General features: G+C 39.1%; 1 protein-coding gene across 2 annotated transcripts in view; it reads left to right on the top strand.

Moving 5' to 3' along the window:
- The first annotated feature begins 961 nt into the window (after positions 1-961).
- Positions 962-21,408, top strand: part of hipk2 (homeodomain interacting protein kinase 2) — a 94,400-nt gene continuing 73,953 nt past the window's right edge. The window contains exon 1 of one of the 2 annotated variants that reach the window (XM_044126065.1): positions 962-1,382. In XM_044126065.1, coding sequence (XP_043982000.1) covers positions 1,364-1,382 — 19 coding nt within the window. In that variant the 5' untranslated portion in view covers positions 962-1,363. The remainder of the gene's footprint in view (positions 1,383-21,408) is intronic. The other variant, XM_044126066.1, reaches the window with a different exon arrangement.

Below are 21,408 nucleotides of genomic sequence, written 5' to 3'. Positions count from 1 at the left end.
GTAGGAGCGCACCAGTCTCTGCGCAGGCGCGACTAAACACACACAGAGTCATCGAACACAGCCACTTTGCACCATGGACAAATCAAATTTAAAACACCAGGACGTTATTACATCCAATATATTTACTTATCACTAAAAGTTAACCTTTTATAATCTGTGATACTTAAATATTTTAAATAAGTCATGGCATGTTAGTCAACATGCAAGACTAAATCATGAATCACAACTTAAATCATGTTGTGATGTAAATATTTATCACATTTGTGACAAAACCCTACAGGTAACTGAAGGTATAGCTAAACATAGCAGAATTTTAAATTGCTGTTACATAACAGATTGCTTCTATTTTTGTTGTTTTTGTTTAACTTAACAAATTATTTAAAATATTAAAATACTGTCCCTGTGTTTTACTATGCTTACAAAATACAAATGTGAATTTCAGTAATGTGAATCAAACCCGAATTTGACACTATTTTATAATAAGATAATATTATGCAAACCCCTGAACATCTATCACGTCTTCAGTCAGAGGCTTCTTCAAATTGACTGTAATACAGGCCGGTACAGGAGATCCGTTCTGCCATCAGCCTTCATCTATAAAGTATTATTAAATTAAAATTAAAATTAAACTTTTAAGTAATTGGATTGAACCAATCTATGTTATATTCCAGTTTGTATTGATTTAATTATGCATTTCTTCAGAAGTGAAGTTATTTTTCTTGTAGAAAGCCTTGAGATTACATTTATTGGGAATTATAATTAATAACTAAAATTGATTAAACCATACATGAGCTTCTATTAATATATTTTTATTCTAACATTAATTTTTAAATTTAAAGGAGAGGGTTTCCACGACTAGTTTTTTTATTTTTTATTTTTAATCTAATGTCCCATTTGAGGCTCGGACGGCGATGCCTCCCCTCCGCCTGCATCGATTTGCTCGACATTCGACTTTCTCCCTGCCCACCAAACTCGCTGCGCTCCGATCACTGCTGCAACTTTTGCAGAGACTCCTCACTCCACAGACATGTCGCACAATAGCTGAAGTAAACCTGTCATCGCGGCTTTCCATTCGGGCCAAATTACGCCGCAGGTGAGGATCTACGGACGCGCAGCCCGGTCGCTCCTTGGCCGCTTTCCTCGCATCGGACCCCGGCTTTTTTTTTTCTTTCTTTTTTTTTTTTTTCCTTTAAACCGGCCTGGATATGAATTATGAGCATTTTCTCCACTAATGAACCGGGCCAGTGATGCAGGAGACCGCGGCGACCCTCTCATCAGTGTTTCAAGATGGCAGATTTTTATTGAGTTTTGATCAGAAAGCTCGCTTTATTCTTTGCCATGAATAACAGGAATCCTTGCACCGATGGCCCCTGTATACGAAGGTAAGGGCTTTTCCCCTGTGGAAATGTGCTGTTTTTATTCTGTGCGGCTGGAGCCAGTCGGTAGTGACACAATTGAATTGCAGCTCAGAGGGAGGAAAAATCACACAATTCTGCTAAAACATCTCATCATTCATCATATTTATCACATTTTTCAAACCTAACCCAAATAGGTTGATGGAACCAAACAGTTTACTGCCTTAGAGCTGATCGGGAGACTGGCTGCTCAGATTGTGGGCAAATCGCGCTGATGAGGCACCAAATCGCCCAGAACAAGCAAAAAATACAACAAACTGTCTGTGAAAAACGATGTTCGGTCCTCATGTTGCTTCCTGGTGGGAATTATATCCCAGCTTTAAGGGAAGGAGAGCGGGTCGGAGACCGATCGGTCCCGGTCGCGTCTGTTTTCAGTCCCAGCGTTACTCCTGCATCAAATTATATCGCAACAAATGCAAAAAAAAATCTCCTCGACTTTTCTCGGGTTTTTAGGATGCAATGTTTCATGGATGCATGTGTCTATTTGTTTAAAATGAATCTTTAACGGAAGGTGTCGATATGGCTGCAGCATTGTGGCTGTAACTAATGCGTTTGAGTCGCTGAATTAGATGCTGTCATGGGGAAGATTTTTTATGCATTTGGGCAAAATCACACATTTACGCATCTGTTTCGATAAGAAGGATGCATTTTTTTAAAAAGTGGGTGATATTTAAAGCAATGCAGTGCAGATTGTTTCGTGCGTGAATGAGTCCAGCTGCAAGACATGAAACTGCATGACCAAACAGGATATAATGTGCACATTCCGAAGTCTGTACACTGTTTCATTTAGTTTAAGCTTTCTGTTAAGAAGTCTTTATTGATGCTCTTTTTGCAGAAAATATTGATTGTATAAAGAAACTGAGCTATACGTGCTGATGCAAACTGAAGAGTAGTACATGCAAATAACGAGGCTTGATGCTTCCCATATTTATTTTGGAGCAGCCTCATGTTTAATTTGTGTTTACTCTATAGTCCCTCTGCCGGTGTTAAAGGGAAGCCCGACCTTCCCTATTCATGAATACCATTAGGGAAGAGAGGAACTCAGCAGCAGTTCTTTAATACATATTAAATCGTCCCAACAGAATGAAGATCCACGACTGAAAGTGAATCCTTGCAGGTATAGTTATGGTATATGAAATGGAGCTATATAAAACAGAGGTTGGGACTCTTTCTTTAGTGGTGTTATGTCCCCGCAGTAATTTTGTAGTGATTTTTCATTAGGGGTGTCGAAGCTTCGAGGCAAACCTTGGCTGGTGCTTCAACATGAAAAGGAAAGTTGAAATGAGACTCCTATGCAAAAAGGTAATTAGGGTAAATTACATTCCCCGATTTCTCCCTTCACCACGGAGAGGAGGAGACGGGAAGAGAAAGAGGCAGCAGGGGGAATTAATTACCCTGCCTGTCCTCCTCGGCATTAGAGAGGGCTGTTATGGAGAAGAGCCATGGAGATGACCAAAGTCTCCAGTGGAAAATAGGTTTGAGGGTGGGGTGGGGGGTTCACATAAAATGGGACTGACTATTATAGCAATTACTCACCCTGGGCTACAGGGTAACTAATAACTCAAATCTATATGATTAACTGCTTCCTTTGATTGTTTAAAAATGGTTGAGAAACAAAAATATTCATACAATTAGCATGGCTAACGCCTTCCTACTGGATTCTAGTCTGGGGTTTCCCCCATTGAGCTTTATTTCTTTGTTAGAATTTCAACAGAACCAATCAGCGAACAGCAGGAGAAGTTGTGAATGATGACGTAGATGTTCTGCACAAGGCTTGAAAATTGAAATTTGAAAAAGTGGAAGAAAAATAAACATTTTTCTTAAAAAACATAGAAGCATCCCTGTACCAGTTTCCTGCCAATTTATCTATTTTCGGAGGATTCTCTCAGCAGTGACTTTCTTGTCACTCTTCTGTAAACTCCAGATTGGTGAAATGCACTACTAGTTGTTGTCATGGTAACGGCCCATCCCACCTGAGCCGTTGATCTCTGCAGCTCTTCAAAAGTTAGTTTAGACAAGACAATTCATACTACTTTACATTATGAAAACATCAGACTGTTACCAGTTATGAAACCAGTCACAAATGCATGTTTGAGTTTTCCTACATCTTGTTGAGACATTGGCACTTTAAACCTGAAAATGTTCTTCAGGTGATAGAAGACCAACTTTGCAACTGTCTTTTTGTGTCTCTGAATGTTCAGGTCCGAGTCTGTCACCACGTCAGATTTCTGTTATAACTGAAGCCTGTCAGTTTGGATTGTGCCATACCATTTTATCCTCTGAATGATGGACCAAGAGAAGTGAAAACATTTGCGAGGTTAACATTAGATCGGCCATACTTTCATGAAAAGCTTGAAAGCATTCACGGTTTGCGCTCGGTTGGGTTTGTATTCTTGGCTGGACTTTTTGGTGACGTGTTTGTGTTCGGTTCCCCTGGTTGTGACAGACGGCCGTCAGGCTGGCCTGCTGGCAGGAAGGGGAGGCTCGCGGTGCGATCACCCTGGGATCAAACCGACGCCTTGATGGATGTCTGATGCGTGGAGTGGGTCCAGCAGCCTCCAGCTGTGGAGAAGCTAATATTCAGACACAAACCCAGTCCGCTCGCCCAGCCGCCCTTCTGCTTGGCCAGATATGAGTGTTGTTGTGTTCTCATGCATGCATGGGCATATGTCTCTATCTGTCTGAGTCCCTATACAAGCAGCGTCTGCAGGAGGATTAGACAGCTGCAGAGCTGGGCAGCGTTTGCAGATCTGCCTCTCACTATTCCAGAGTGGCTTCATTCATTCCCACCTGGTAAAAAAACCAGGCGGAGAATGAGTCAGGAGCCACCGCTGATGGCTGTTGGTGGTGACGGGCTGCGCAGCTTCACAGGCAGCTTAATGATTTATCCATCCACACAGCCATTATGTGTTAATGCAACTCCGAATTACCTTGTGGTTTCCGAGAACAGAGAACGCGCTGCGCTCTGGTTCGGAGAGTCGACCCGAAGCAGCAACTTTTCCCAGACTCTTTCCTTCATGGTTGTTTTGAGCAGTGTGATTGATATCTTCCTTGCTGACTCCAAGGCTGCAGCCTTTTTAGCTTTGATTGCAGAAAAAAAACCCTGGGGGCCGTGTGGGGCCACAGCGAGGCCACACCCTGAGGCACAGGCAGGGAATGCATTGGAGGGTCTCTCTTCCTGATTGTTATGACAAGCAGGGTGGTGTGTTTAGCTCTTCAGTGTCCACAGTAAGGAAATACACACACATGGGGGAGGATAACTCAACGGTTAATATGAGATGGGCTGATAGATACACCAGGCAGGAAACATTGTAGGTTCAAACGAGACTGTTTATCTCTTTCCTGTTGAACTTGCACTTCGTGTTACATCAATGTTAGAGATTATTTGCATTTAGGTTTGAAAACTTCAAAAAGTGGCTCAGTTTTAGTTAAATGTTTAATATATAATATGTAAACAAAATCTGGATGGAATTAACAGAAGAAAAGAGGCAGAATGTTTGGAGTGGAGAGAGCGATCTGTTTTTGTTTTGTCCAGACAAAAATATTCTGAGTAAATACAAAAATTAAGTTTCAAACATTGGTTTTATTTACACTGCAAAAACAGAATCTTACTGGTTTTAATTTGGTTTTTAGTGCAAATGTATTAGTGCACTTAAATAACTTACAAGTAACTTTTCAGCAATGATTTCATTTTTGGTCAATAATTCCCTTAATATTGAAGAAGAATTGCGAGTTTCACTGGCAGATTATTTCACTTGCAACATGGGAAAATGTCTCGTAACTAAAATAATCTGCCAGTGGAACTACTATTTTTTATTTTATTTTATTTTATTTTATTTTATTTTTTACTGAAAACAAGCTCCTATATTTTGCTCAAAAGTTACTTCAAAGTTAGTTTTGTCTTATTTCAAGTGTACTATAAACTAGACCAAAAATACTTAGTTACCTTTTGTGTTTTTACAGTGTACTAAAGGAAAAAAGGCAATCAGAAACCAAACTAGTGATGAATTATTTTTATTCAGCCAAATTTGAGATGTTACCAGTGCAAAAATATTATTTAAATCATTCTGTAGCATCTAATGATGATGGTAAACTTTATGAAAAAGCAATAACTCAAACATAATGTCACCATTTGTTGCTCTGTACCAGATTATAGCATATAGAAAACAGAAAAAACTGAGCACAACAGGTTACTTCCTGCTCTCTCTCTCTCTCCTTCTCTCTCTCTCTCTCTCTCTCTCTCTCTCTTTCACACACACACACACACACACACACACACATATACAGTTAATATATCTGATCAGTTATTAACATGAAAGCTTCAGCTCCTCACATCAACAATCATTTTCTCCTTAAAAACAATAAAGATTGGGGAAAAGAGAACAACAGCTCAAGAGGAAACTGGATATAAAAGGAAATGTTACGTCACTAGTTAGATATCATTTTGGATACTTAAAATAAATCAATAATTATTGAATAACTTGTATTGTGATGCGTTTCCCAGCCATATTGCCCTCTTGGTTGTTAGAGAAGCTAAACTGAATGAATGTGGTTAGTTGAATCATCATAAGGGGCGTCCTGCGTACGTCAGCGCTCTGAAATAGCTCACAGGTATGATTTGAGGATTCTGGAAGCAGATGGGTGTTAGTCGGGGGTTAGCGCTCAAAGCTTGATCCACATCTAAAATGACAGGTTACTAAAGGTCAGTCCAGCATTTTGGAGCAAAGCAGCTCAGGTTTGGGGTCCGGATCATGTCCTCCATGCTTCAGTTTTTCTTTATAGGAAAAAAACATTTTAGATGCAGCTTTAAAATGTTCCCCTCATGGGAAGACCATCAGCTGCCGACATTAGTTATTTTTATTTTTTTTAATCAAAGTGGGGATGTGAGAGGAGCCTCAAACCCGTCAGCTGCTTTGATGAAGCGTTTCTGTGTTGCTTGTCAAGCCTGCGCGACGTTCCTTTTCTTCCCCCTGCCGTTTTGTTTTGTTTCAGAACAGCTGCTTCTGATTCCAACTCTTAAATTAAGAATCTGTGTGGGATCTCTAATTTGCTCTAAGTTGCAAAGATAAAAAAATAAACACGGTTTTCTAAAATACTTGCTTGAAATAAAACTTTCTTTTGAAGTGAACCTATTATTTGAAACTCACATTTTGCACATTTTTCTTCTTCTATTTGGGTCTAAAGGGACCTCTAAAAACAAGCCAAGCATGAACTTGTTCCTGTTTTCTGACAATAAGTTTTTTGGTAACTGGTAAAGGAACTGTTTTAAAAACCTCCAGGATGTAACGCCACAAGTCAACAGGCACTGCCCGTTACCTAGCAACCCAAGCTGATCTCCAGCATGTTTGGTCAGCTGGTTTTATCTGTATGTGCTGTACAATAGCTGCCGGAAAAACCAAATGTTTTTTTTTATGATGTATCATCCAGTAACAACCTGCTGCATTCTTGTTGGTTGTGCAGGAGGCTCCACTTCTGCTTTTCAAAGACGTATGATTGTGTACTTGCACATCTGTTTGAAGGGGGCATGACCTTCAGCAGCTTATTTGGAGTTAACCTGACAGGACTTCCTAAAACACCTCGTTTTGAAATCTCATCATCTAAGAATGATTTTGTGCAGAGCTTGTTATGAACATATTTTGTGTAGCCTATAGATCTATCCTAAACTGTTAAAGGAAGTATAATAGCTCACCCTATCAGCTAACGTAGCTGGTTATTGACTGAAACTTTAAGAAGTTGGAGCTGTCCTGCCTCTGCGGTGAGCGCAGATAGCTCTTATTGTTTGTTGGAACGCTGTGCAGAGAGCCTCTGTACCTTATGACAGATACTTTGCTTTGATCTAGCATGAGAGCGACGGTTCAAACAAAGGTTCACATTTTACCACTTCTCCTCACAGCGCAGGCTGAATGAGGCCCTTTGTTAACTTCCCCGTTAGGCGGTAATTACACAGGGATTCCTCCTGCATATAGACCCTCTGCTTCATACACCCAGGCTCATTTTTCATGCATGTGAGCTATATTGCACGCTAAAGATTGAAAACGATCAGCATTTTGCCTGTTTCTCCTCCCAACCCCCCATATCCACCTCTTATCTCGTCTCGCATCCCGTCTGTTGATAAGCCGAGAGGCCATTGGCCGGCACACATGGAGCCCATGTGACACTTCAGCAACAGCCCGACGGCCAGATTGGAAGCCCCCATGCACGTTTCAGTGCGCGTGTGTGTGTGTGTGTGTGTGTGTGTGTGTTAAGATGAGGTCTGGCTACTGTAGCTTTATTGTTCTCTCTAATCAAGACCCCCACTCCCAGACCCTCCAGGATGGTCATTTCCTCCCCTGTCCAAACCAAACCACCAGCCAGTTTTTAGTGCATGTTGTCCCGGATCGTAATCCCATTATTGGTGGTTTTGTCCCGTCACTCCAGTCCGTTTGACGTTCCTGTCTCTGCAGCAGAGTTTTTACCAGTCGCTCATTTTGCCTTTCAGCTCGGCACAGTGCAGATTTTCACTTCTGATCTTTTTCTCATGATGCAACCTCAAACTTTTTCTGATGGAGCATCTAAAGTGGTGCATAATTATGAAGAGGACAGAAATAATTCTTGGTTTTCAAGTTTTAGCAAAATCTGAAAAGTGTGGTGTGCATTATTTCACTCACCTGTAAGTCCAACTTTATACATCTTATTTAAACCTCAGCTAACAATTATATCAGTAGTAGATTATTCTGACAATTAAATGACTCATTGGATAAAACATTGGCACATTCTGCAGATTTTTCATTCATCTGCTTAGGCTTATTTTGTACATCAGTTTAAATACTACAATTAATTTCTATTCCATTTTTAAATATGAAAATTAACATTTTGTTGCCTAAAATGCAAAAACGGCTTTCCTTTAGTGAACTATCAAAGGATTCCTCTACGGCTAAAAATACTGTTAGCATCAACATGTGAAAGGCTCGTTCCTTTCTGAATACAGTGTAAGGTTGATCTGCTGATTATTTTTTTAATTAAAAAATGTATTATTGAATAGCAAAACATGCTTAATGTATCATTTTCTAACAGAATTTGAATCAGATGAAGCTAAATTGCCTCTTGAGGAGTTTTTTGTAGAACAGATTTACTGACAGAGCAAAATTTATATCCTCTTTGTGTAGTTTTGACTTAATTACATACTAGATAGTCTGTTTTTTCAGCCAATGTCTGTATATTCCTAACAATTAATCAATTACAAATTTAGATGACGATTATTTCGATTAGGATTAATGCAATTAATCATTGCAGCCCATTTTCCTCATTCATTCTTTGAAAAACAGCTCAGGCTGAGTCTGATATTTATCTACATCGCGTTCGCTTGTGTGTACATGTACATTTCAACTATAAGTATATAAAAAAGGCAGAACAAAAAAATAAAGTTTTTCACTTCTTTTTCCTTCTTGTCTATGCAGACAGTGTTTTTACAAAAGAGGAAGACCAGGCTGAATCTGCTGATCTCTGACTGTTTTATGTTAATCATGAAGAGGTAATAATCTGAACAGATTGTGTCCAGGATGTGTGGGGTCTGCAGGAATGTCGGCTGCCCTTTTCCTGACTCTAAACTTGTACAAGTAGGCAGGATAATAAAATCAGTACAATCCCAGAACATTATTGCAATAAACAACAATGTTGTTTATTGTAATAATCATTTATAGGGTAAAATACATGTGCATGCCACACTTTTAAGAATCCAGGAAAATGTGCTGATTTGTGTTGCTTTAACACACAAATTTTAGTAAAAAAAGTTGAAATTTGCTGTGGTAACATGACAAATTGGTGAAAAAATCCAGAAATATGTGTTTACAGGCAACAGATTCTCACTATTACATGAAGTTAAAAAATATCTAACAATTTTTAATCAAGCCTTTCATAACCTGTGAGTTTTTTCCCGGTAGGCGGGTGTTTGCAGACAGATATTAAAGCAGTGAGGAACTGAATAACCCGGTGAGATTATGAGGCTGAGGTTGGTGTTTCTAACTTTTAATCTGCCATGTTCCCTGACAAACACACCTCTGAACTTTACCTCCCCCCCGCTGCATCCTGGTCATGGAGGAGAAGTGGAGCGATGGGCGTCTGCTGGCGGCTGCTTCACAGATGGCTGCAGGTACAGCGTTACGCTTGGCCGATAACCAAAGGACTTCAAAGCTCAGACAAGCGCTGAAGCCCATTTCTGTCCAGACCCAGGAGGCAGAAAGAGCAAAAGACGAGAAGCGGCGCAGTCAAAAGAGTCAACAGGCGTGGAATTGAGCAGCGTTCTCCTTTTTCCGTCCCGTTCTTCATGCCTTATAGTAGACACTCATTTTTCAAACTTTTACCATAAATTTTAGAGATTGATATCTTATATAGGTGTTGCTGTTATAGCCAATAACAAATATTTACTGGTATTATATCCAGTATTGCTTCTCTGCAGTTAAACACCTTGCAGTCCTGTGCTGCATCATTGTCTCTGCTGCATATCCAAACAGAGGTTCTGGTTGATGTGTTTCCTGGAAGACAAAAAACTCTGAAATTTTGAGGTGAATCTCAAAAACAAATTAACTTTGAAAAGTCAAAAATGTGCTAGAAAATCTGAAATGTTGAGATTAATCTCAGAAAATGTCTAGAAAAAAAATAAACATTGGTGAGTCAAAAAAATTTAGATTTTTGAAATTATTCTCTTGTAAAATTTCTGAGTTTTTTTCTAGCTAATTTTGGGATTTTGGAACTTAGAAATGTCAGAAATTTTGACCTACACTGGACCTAATACGCCGATGTAGAATTTATCTTAAAAAATTAATAAAACAAATTATTTCTCTCGTGCTTTTTGGGCAAAATATACAATAAATTCAACGTTTACAGGAAAATAGTAGAACAGTAATGGGTCTTTTTACTCGGCTGAAGTTTGTTTTGGCCAGATAAAGGAAGGAGAAACCGCCAGTCGTCACTTCAAAGCGCCGCGCCGGTTTTGATCCGAGCCCGGCTCTCAGCCTGACGGACACAGACGCAGAGGGAAAATGGCAGCGAGATGGAAGTGACAAAGCTGGGAAGAGGAAGGCAGAAACAGAAGAAGGGAGGCATTGGAGCCGGGGCCGAGGGATGAATACCTTCATCTGGGGGTCCATTAGCCCCCAGCGGCGCAGTGAGAGGTCAGGGGGCATGGAGGTTGGGGTTGGAGGCGGTTGTCATGGTGTTGGCAGAGTTGTTTGGGGGTTGAGGTTCTCTTACCTTTTCTAGCCCAATTTGTACCTTCTCCTATCGTTTGCGTTAGCTAAGCTAGCTTTAGAAACAGCCGGAATGTCACTTTATCTGCAGATCAGAGTGAACGAGGTCAGCTGTGTTTTCTTCTCTGGGCTTCAGTGAGGAGAAGAGAACAGGTGAGTGTTTCTGCTCTCAGATGCCTTATTTCAGTGTCGGTCGCTCAGGCAGATTAATATTGTCTATATTCTACTGATGTCTAAAAAACACAATTTCACAATTGCAGTGATTCCATTAGACGAGATAAAATGAAAACCACACATGAATAAGCTTGTTCATGCAATAAATCATAAAAAAAACACGGCAGTGAAGGATGTAAACATTTTCAAATTTGCATGACTTTTGAATTGCAGTTGGAGGTTGTGGAAAATTAGTTCAAAGCGCCACAAATGGCCCTCGGGCCACAATTTGGACATTTTTCCTTCAGTAGATTCAGAAACAGTTCAGTCTTCAGTTGATGTGAATCCTGATTACTTGGTTGAAGTTAAAGGTTTATGCAGAAGGTTTTTACGTTTTTCTTTTAGCTATTTCCAGGGATCTACTGCATGTTTCAATGGGAGAGCTTTAAAATTTCAGCCTCTTGTTTTGTTTAGACAAGCAAACAGTCTTTATTATTTGAAGTAGCTTTAAATAAAAATGTCACTTTTTTAAGCTATAGTAACTTTAGACTGAGATATATAATCATTTCATTGGAATGTGTTCATTTTAAACTCCTTTGAAATTTTTGTAAATTTACATTAGCATACCTAATTGATGCATTAGCTTTTAGGTGAGGAACAGGTAGAAGATGTTTATAAGTGGAAGTGCAATAAAAAGGCTGACATAAATAGATAAATAAATGCTGCAGCTTGTTGAAGCTCATGTTTTCCTCTCAGTTTTACGTTCATAAAAATGGTCACATGCAGAACTTTCAGGCTGCAGAGGAGCTAATTTTATGGGTGAATATTCTCCATTTCCACATAAAGAATAACTGTTTAGCTTGCAAAGAAATTCCCAATGTAAATATGAGAAAAGTTTAGAGATTTGTAACATAAAGTTTGCATTAAATATGATGAGGTTTGTTCTGGTTTAAGACAGTAGAAATCCATTTTGGCTGTCAGACATGCTACTAGCTTCAGCCTTCATGCCCAGTTTAGCAGAATTTACTCCAAAGGAAGAAGCTTTTAGCAGAACTTTACTCCAGAAATTTTGAACTGTCCCTTTCAGGATTTTTTTTTAAATTAACTTGCCCAAGCGTCTCTTTTCCGTCTGATCCGTTTCAACACTTCTCAGCTCCCCTAAGACTGTGACTTTAAAAACATCTCAGATCTTAGCAACAGATCTAAATTGAGAAATTCTCCAAGCAGAAAAAGAAAAGTTTATTATTATGTACATAATTACAGAACACAGCTCTCATTATTCAGTTGAAATTGTTCCTCATAGCAGTGGTTCAGATATGGTCGTGTGTGCATGGCAGACGGTCAGCGCAGCCGCTCCCCTGCCTGTTTGTGCTGCTGTTGGGGACGGAGGCCACTGTAAATATAATCAGCTAAATCCATGGTTTTCATGCTGATTCAGATGGAGGAGGCTGAGTTGGCCAGACTTATTTATTACCTCAGCCCATCAGCCATGTTTGAGACACTGTCAGCGGGATCACCGCACAAATGCCTCGCAAAATTGTGGTGTGTTTGTACAAAGCAGTGATTTCACCCACCAGAGGAAATCTGGTGGCAGATTAAAACATTTTATTAAACATGAATATTAATGAGTCACCTGCAGAATGAAAATGTTGAGGCGGAAGAAAAGGTTTAGATTAGTCGCCTTCAGCTCCAAATTCAACTTTCTTGAGAAGTATCATTCACTCTTACCGTCTGCGGACGCGTCGGCCATGATTGTTTCTGACCAGAGAAACGGGTGGATCACAACTTCTAAAAGAACAGGATCACTTCAAGACTGTTTATATTTACAGTAGAGGAGCGATGGGATCTCTATGTGAATGCAGCTGTGTTTTGATGATACAGGAAGTGATGTCATCGTCATGCATGATCGATCCGCTGCCGCTTAGCTCTGCTGCTGTTGGGGTTCAGCGCTGGGTTTCGTTTGGGTGAGGTTGTGGTTTTTTCTAGTGGCAGCTTCAGATAGTTGCTGTTTATTAACAAAGACACAAACACGTGTGTTACATCTGATTACACTAAACTTGTTAAGCAAGCATTATCCCACCTGTTTCTGTTCGATAGCAGTGCTAAAGCAGACTTTTATCCCCATATTTGGAAATTCACCAATGCTCTGTTTTCTTCATCTAAATTGTTTCTTCAGTTTTATTCTCAGATTCAGTTACTTCAGTTCAACAGAAAGAGGTTGAATTTCAGTGAAAACTGATCTGAGTGTCTCATCAAACAGAAAAAGTTGCTTTTATTCAAAGCTTTGATTTATAAAAGGATTTTCGCCTGAAGAGTTTATGAAAACTGAATCTTTTTTTATTCCAGACTTCAACTAGGCCACTCCATAACCAGGTAGTTTTGGTCAATTTGTTTTGATTATTCAGTTTATTTGAGAAGATCTGAATTCATGGTAACAAAAATTACAGCAATTCAGCCCAGACCATCATACTGCCACCACCTTGCTTCACTGAATTGCTGTGGTGCATTTGCAGCAGAGTTAGCAGAACACACAGCTTCCAAAAACTATCACAGAATATTTCCCCAAAAGATCATCAAAACATCTTTATGCAAAACAGAAATCTATGCCTGTTTCAAGATTTTAAGAAAAAAAAAAACGATACAAAAACGTCTTCTGTTGTTTTCTCTTGTGTAAATTTAAGCCTACTTCATGTTGTAAGAAGGTTCTGCTTGAATGATTCTTAGTTCTGCAGTTTCAGTAATAATCAAACCTCAGTGTGGCTTCAGAAACTGAACACATTTTTCCAGACAATTTGGTAAATAACCATCATTAACAATAATAACGTGATTTAACAAAGTGCTTTTTCCACACTGGGCCAGGTTGGATGGATAACTGACATTTTTTCCCAAAATGATTTCATCTAAAACATTTAAGATAAAATATTCCTTCATTATCATGACAGGAAGTGGACAGAACAAATGAAAGAAAACAGAAAAAAAAAAAACTGAATAAAAAACAGTGTAGAAAAAATTAGCTGGACATTGGCATCATTTAATCTCATGTTATGTTTGCATGTGATTTTGTCCTGAGCTGACTGACCTGCCGTTGTTTTCAAAACCTCAGCCGGCACCAAATAAAGTCATCGTTCACATTACGACTAAAAACTCAGCACAGTGGATTTATTACAACTCTTCACTCAACCAGATCCACACAGAAATCACTTCACCATCACTCAGCTTCCTTCCCTCCGTTCTGCTGAGCCTCTTTTCTGTTTGTTAGTTTTTTTACTGTCGGGTTAATGTTTCTTATTTGTGGTTTTCGTGTTGATCTCAGTGCGGCGCGTTGAGTTCGGCCGTCATTGTGAGTCCTAATGGCAACAGAAGGGTGTTTCTCTCTGCGTGTAAATGATAAGCAGCCTGGCTGCTTATCGTGTGTGTATGGGTGTAGGTGTGGGTGTGTGTGTGTGTGTGTGTGTTTGCAGCGTAGTCAAAGCAGCACAGCTTGATGCATGCAGTGGATGTAATGCACTCAGTTAACAGGAGGTTTATGGTCGTTCATACTTTCTGCGATGTTTTCATATTTCAGAAAAAGTTTCTTCCTGCACAGCTGCTGCCAAATAACAACTCTTCTTATTTTAACTCAGTTTATCTCAAGTGGCCACATTTTGGACGTCCCTGGATTATATTATGGCGTCTGCCTTTCAAAAAATATTAATCGTCAGAATGGAAGTTATCCATCAATTTTAATTGATTATTGTGACAGGGTTACCAACACCTGCCTTTTTCACTATACATCATTGTGTTTGACTGAATAAACCACAAATATCTTGTTATACTCTAGAATTATAAATAAATATGGCCTTCAGGAAAACAGCTGCATGTCTTCACATTATTTCACCAATCAAATCATAGCAGGTATTATTTTTATACTGCCAAATTACATCAGTAGGCCTTTATTTATGGATTTTTTTTATTGACCCATACAGCTGTTTTATTGTCATTGCTGCTCATATGAACCTTATTTTGATCATTTGCTCCTCATTGTAACCCAGTGAGGAGGAAGTTTGTGGTGATGCAGGGAAGCAGCAGCTGGTTGGGCTGACCTGGCAGCATAAACATCGGCCATGTTTTTCCTCACTCCAGCCGTTTTATGGCCACATTTACGATGTGAATAGCACCCTCCTTATCGACTGACAGTTGTCCGATGGTAGCTGCTCCTTTTTGCTTTTTTTTTTTGCACCGGTGCAACACAAATGTTAGCTTTGAAACATCGGGGCTCAAATCAATTTGAGAGAGTTAGTATTGCTTTTTTACATGCACGGATATTTCTGCACCAGCAGCTTGTGTGTTTCTGCCTTCGCATGTGGATCATAGCAAATGCTGAGTAATTATGTTATCTCACAGCTAACACAGCAGTTTATATATTGGGTTGTTTGCTTCCTGGAATGGGGATAATTAGGGGAATGTCACATTTACAGCTAACAGGAGCCATGCTTAAACTCAAATTTACCACTCGGTTGCTTCTTTTTGCAAAAGAACGGACAGAAAGATGGATCCAAGTGGAACAAAGAGCAGCAGCCTGCATGACAGTTTCTCACCAGCATGTCTGATGCATTGCCCCATAAACAAGCAGTGATGAAAGAGCTAAAAAAGCAGCCAGAATGGTCAATATTAGCCTCCAGAGAAGAGAGAGAGAAGCAGGGAGTTTGCAGGGTGTAACTCCAGCTCCCTTCCAGAGGACAGACAAGGCTGAGCTGTTCATTATGGACAAAACGCTCCTCCTTAGAAACGACTTCAGTCTCCTTAAAACGTTTTCTCTGCCTGTGGAAATGCATGATTTAACCGAGACACAAGATTTAGAGATAAAGTAGAAGCATTGTTGCTGTGTTTTGGAGGGACTTACTGCAAAGGGAGCTGAAAGGTGACGTCCCATACGTTTCACCACAATAACAGAGAAAGACTTTTTTTTTGTTCAAAAAATGTTAATCATTTGGAAATAATTTTTGTTTCATTTTAAAATACAAAAACCTTTTGCAGAAATGGGCTGTGACATCACACAGTGATTCATTTAATTAAATTCAATTCAGCTTTTTTTGCAGCATTAATTCTCAACAAGTTGTTTAACAAAAACGTCCATTCAATCATAAATACATTTTAGTTCATTAAGTTCAGTTTATTTTTAAAATGATTGAGTCATTGACTGTACATGTTGAGACAGTGGAGAGAAAAAATCCCCTTTAACAGGAAGAAACATCCATCAGAACCAGAACCAGAACCTGACTCACTACAAGTAGCCATCCATCACGAACAACCTGAGGTTTGAGGTGACATTAATACAAACAGAAACTGAAGAACTGAGCCAGGAGAACCTTCTACGTTCATGAAAAATAAAAAGTTCAGAGCAGGAGAGAGAGAACGATTAGTTAATGGCAGCATTATCTCAACCGATTCCCTCCTCCTGGAAGGAATGACAGCCAAACAGAATGCCAGACCGGGTGGAGCTTCATAAAGTTCAAAGTTTAAATCATTCAAATTGGAGAGTAGGAGAAGAAGAAAGTGAGGGAAAGTGCCTTAGATTGAGGCAGAGCTAGAGAAACCGGTTTTTGCTGAAGTTTTTATGGTTTCTGGATTTTATCTTGAAAACATCCATTTCAGCTGTTGCTTTGTTTATGTTTTGTGTTAATAAACAAACTTGCTTCATACAGTCCAGTTCTGTGGAAATACTGAAAAATGACGAGTCGACTTTCCCCAAAAAAATTCTGTGCTAATCCTGACGTTGTCTTTTCACAGATAGACGTGTTTTATGAGGCTGATTGCTGGCATACAGTTACCTAAAAAATAAATATTTATTATTTATTATTATTATTATTGTGATAAAACTTCATATCGCCCACAGCTAACCAGCTCACGTCTAACAGTAGTAACCCCACAGTTAACAACTTTGTCGCTATATTTAGCGACTTTTCAGAAAAAAAAAAATCAATATCAGCCATAATCAGAATAGTCAGGTTTTTAAAGACTGTTGATCGACCAGCAAACTGCAATCGGGTCATCTCTAATTTCTACATTCTATACTTTCCATCTGTCTCACTCTCTGTTCCCTCTACTATCATCAGGGCTCGGCAATTATTAGGTCTGGTCCGTTTAATTTTTGTATCTTTGCAATACCAGTTTAGCACAAATATATATGGAGGAATCTTTCTGCCATAGTCCAGAGACTATATGTGAGTGCGAGGAGAAGTTCTGAAAAGAAAGTTAATGAAGTCCGGCTTTCAAAATGAAAATGTAAAGAAAGTATTACAAGTTTTGAGAACAAAAGACATTAAATCCTGCTTTCAGACTTCTTTCTGCTCTTGGATTATGGCACTAAAATTGTCCCATACATATTCTGCAAGTGTTAAAATCCTACAGTGTGCATCAGGTGAGATCTGGGTTGGTTCTCTTTAGGCTTTGCTGTGCAGAAAGCAAAGCATGCATGAAAATAGAAGCAAAGGGTGAGATAATGCTTTGTCTAGACAGTTAGAGGTCGTTTCATTACCCAACGTTTTGGACCAACCCCCCTTTTCCTCCAAAGCCTGATGACGCTCCAACGTCCACTAAGAGAGACGGGGTCATTAGAGTATTTCCTTTGCTGTCAGTAGCCATTAAGCCTGAAGAAGTTGTTTAAATATATCTAAGCCTGGAGACACTGAACAGACTGGAGTCTGGCATCTCCCAGGTGATTGCTGATGTTCTTACGTTCGATCTCTTCTGGTTGTCGACCAAACATTGAACAGTTCCTCCGGTGAAACAGTTATGCATCGTTCTCCTTCTCAAACTGTAAATTTCTCTGATCTTTGAGGTCATTTTGTTCATTTTTATGACTATTTTTGCTCACTTTGCATGTTTAGTGACGTCTGAAGCTGTCCCCTGTGCTGCTCTCGCTGTCAGGAACTTAATATAGACGAGTTTAATAAAAGACAGCAAATCGAAACCGTCAGTGGCCATTCATGACCTCCCTCTTCATCTCCGTTCTCCTCCCCCCCCCATCCTTACGCTCCACGCTGATCCTCCCCAAAAAGAAGATTAACCAACCCCTGATAGAGAAGTAATCTCTCTGAAAACATTGACTATTATCATTTCAACATGCTGCTTCTCAACGCAGCGAACTGCCTCTCTGGAATGCTTAATTGCAGTGTGTGAGACTCACAATGCTCCTTTAGGTATGCTAAATGGAAAGCCTTGGCTACTGAAGGCGTTCCAACATTGTAAAAGTGCAACAATGGATCTTTGGAGTTCAGAAATTCAAGCATAGATTTCAGGTCACACGGAGGGTTTGAGATCATAAATATGTTGGAATTGTAAGTTTGGTGAAGATGGATTCATGAGAACCGGAGGTCCATTTCCAACAAACTATAATTGGTCCCATTGTTGCCTGTGAATGTTGTCATGAGATAACATTCCACCCATCTGACCTCCTACGGTTGGCTCATTTAATTACTTATCTGTGTTCTGCACCAGGCTTTCAAACTGCTGCTGATTCAAAAACCTTTAGCTTTTCTCTCAAAGCTGAATTTCCAATTCAACCATGATCATTTACTTTTATTGAGGGGGAAAATTTCAAATCGACTGACCAATGGCACCTCAACCAAAAACAAGAGGACAGAGACTGAAGAACTCTATGGAGCTCCTTCAGTGACAGACTGTTGCATACGATTTGCACAAAGGAGCATTTTAGGAGATCCTCCCAGTAGATGTAAACCTTTATAACCATAAATGTTCCCAGTAAGTGTTCATGTGCATTTCCACTGTTATTTTTAGTTTTTACACATTTTAAAGTGTAACTCAATCAATCAAGTTTCTGTCAAGTTTATTTTTATAGTTCAAAGTGCTTTTTATCTTAACAACACAAAAAATATAAAGTTGTAGACAGCAGTTGTCAAGTGGCATCATTACACTTTATATTATGTTTCAAAAGCATTTCTAAGCAGGTGGGCGTTTAGTCTCAACTTAAAGGTACTCAGTGTTTCAGCTGTTTCACAGTTTTCTGTGAGTTTGTTCTCTTTCTGGAAAATTTGGCGGTTAATGACTAACACCCAAATCAACCTTTTTATGCTGATAAACTGTCTCAATAAGTTATTTAGGATTCTGTATTTTTTGTGTAAATTTTGACATTTTTGTGTAAATTTTTAACATTTTCGTGTAAATCTTTTTAAGTCCTTCAATATTTTGCTTTATGGCCTTAAATAGCCATAAAGTGCCATAAAGCTGTCCTGCAGATCTGCAGTGTTCGTGCTTCTGAGCTTCTGCCACTCAGCTCCTTCAGACTAGCTAGCAGCAATTAGCAAACACTCCTCGGAACTGCTCAGTGTGCGATCTTCTTCTCACTGCAACGCTGGTAAAAAGGTTGCTAAAAGGTTCATAGAGTTCCATGTTGTGATGATTTCCTGAAGGTGGAGTTTCAGAAAGAGCATGAGTTTCTCAAATATTGTTATATTTGATATTTATAGCATTTTTATAATAACTGAAGGTAACATAGTTACTTGATTGTGCTATAAAATCAAACTATGTGCTTGCAAAGTTTGTAATACTGCTACTTCAAGACATTCTTGATGGTTTTTATCAATTCTTTCTGCCACAACCTGCTCTTTAAAGACATTTTTGATCTTGATGTGGCCTGAAATGAAAAAGAGTTTGACGCCTTTTATTTTATTCTTTATTCTGTTTTCCTATATTTTAATGTAAGCCTATTTGCTTTGACTTGCTTTCTACTTCTGTTTGAAATGACGCTGATCGGCCACAGTTCATTGCACCTGCATAGGTGAGCATCTCTTTGACCGCGGGTCAATGAGTGACCAGAGCTGAGCAGGAATTTGTGTGGAAAGATTGGCTGGCCTCATAAAACCAGAGCCGTCCATAATCACCCTGGCAGTTTCCATACCGGCCGGCCGCCACTCTGCGCCTGCGATTATCCTCCCAGCGCGCTCAGTCACACCGTTCAGTGACGCAAACCATCATTCAAATTATTTTTAGCGTTAAAGTCCAGGCGCAGGAATTGGTAATCCAAGGAGTGACATCTGGCCTTCAGGGCTTATGTGATTAGCAGAGAGCCTTGACCCTAATAGCCTTGCAGACGTTCTTCACTGCTTCTCTGGAGGAGTCAGACGGCGCTGCGCAGACGTGTCGATTTCACGGAAAGAACCAGTAGAAAACATGAAGAAGAAGAAGAAGGTCTAATTTAAAACGCCCTCATTTCTAAAGCACCTCCAGTCATTAGTGGTCATTTGATGACCACTAATGACTGGAGTCAAACTGCAAAAATACTAAATCTTTTCAAATATCATAGTAAATTTAACTCAGATTCACTTGATTTGTTAAATAAAATGTCATTTATAATTCTATATCTTAAAGCTCACCAAAAAACACATAATTTGAGTTCATCACTAAATTCATTCCACATTTTCACACCAATAACAGAAACACATCTAGACTTTTCTCTTCATCATGTTCACATTTTAACAAACTTCATAAATTATATTTATTCTGTCTTAACTTTAGTAGTTTCTAAATTCCTGAAAGAAGATTCTTTCAAAGCTTTATGAATTATTTCTAGTATTTTTGTCGCTAAATTTTAAATTACTACTTTGAATAAAATGATTTTTAGTTGGTTTATGAGATCACTTTTTATTTTGTTTTATTTGCATTTTCTCATATTTCTGAGCAAGATGACAAACAGGACATAACCAAGAAGCCTTTTATTTTATTTTCAGGTATATTCCTATGGTTTTTGCTATTTTATTTCTAATATATTCGATATGAGGCGTCCAACTATTGCCGTCTAAACATTTTTTTAATAAACTCTATCAGAAAAACAAACTTTCAATTAACTTTTGAGCAAGATATATGAGCTTAATGCTTTCTTAATACGGATTTTAAGGAGTACTAGTTCCACTGGTAGATTTTATTTTAACTTATGACAAGACTTTCTTCGCCAATATTAAATAATTATTGACTTAAAACAAACTCCTATAACTTGCTGGAAAGTTACCTGTAAGTTAGTTTTGCACTAGAAATTCACTTGGTGCAAATGTTTGTTTTTTTTGCAGTGTGGGCAAAACTATAAATAAAAAACTGAAAATGCAGGAGGAAGAGAGGTCAGCAGTGGCAAAATAAAACAATTGAATCAAAGTGTAGAGGAGGGCAGCAGCTTCCTGCTCAATTAATCATCATCAACAGTGAAAAGGCTAAAAATGACTTCCTCAGGCGGCACAATGGAGCCCAACTATTACAACTGCTGTCCTGTTTTGTAAGAACTACGGCTGTGTAATTATTTGTGAAAACAAAATAAGGTTCCCAGCAGCTAATTTCACCTCCAGAAAACAAAATTTGAAGGCTTTTTACTTGAGTATTGTAGGAAGAGGGGAGAAACTCTTCATCTCAGGTCTCCATGTTGAAGCTTTGGATAATGGTTTCTGTGTCGTAATAATCATTTCTGTGTTACAAAGGAGTGTGTTTGCAGAAAACAGAGAGTGAGATAAAGGAAGGGACTATTTTGGGCAGCTGTTTGCTTGGAGAAGCTTTTGCTTATTCTGAGGCAACTCGTTCCCAGGAGTTCATCCTCGCTGCTCGCTTCTGCTTTTGTTTTCAGGATCTCTTGC

Source organism: Gambusia affinis, linkage group LG08 (assembly GCF_019740435.1).
Source record: "Gambusia affinis linkage group LG08, SWU_Gaff_1.0, whole genome shotgun sequence".
NCBI lineage: Eukaryota > Metazoa > Chordata > Actinopteri > Cyprinodontiformes > Poeciliidae > Gambusia > Gambusia affinis.
The sequence above is the reverse complement of the archived record's forward strand: the minus strand, read 5'-3'. Positions and strand labels throughout refer to the sequence as shown.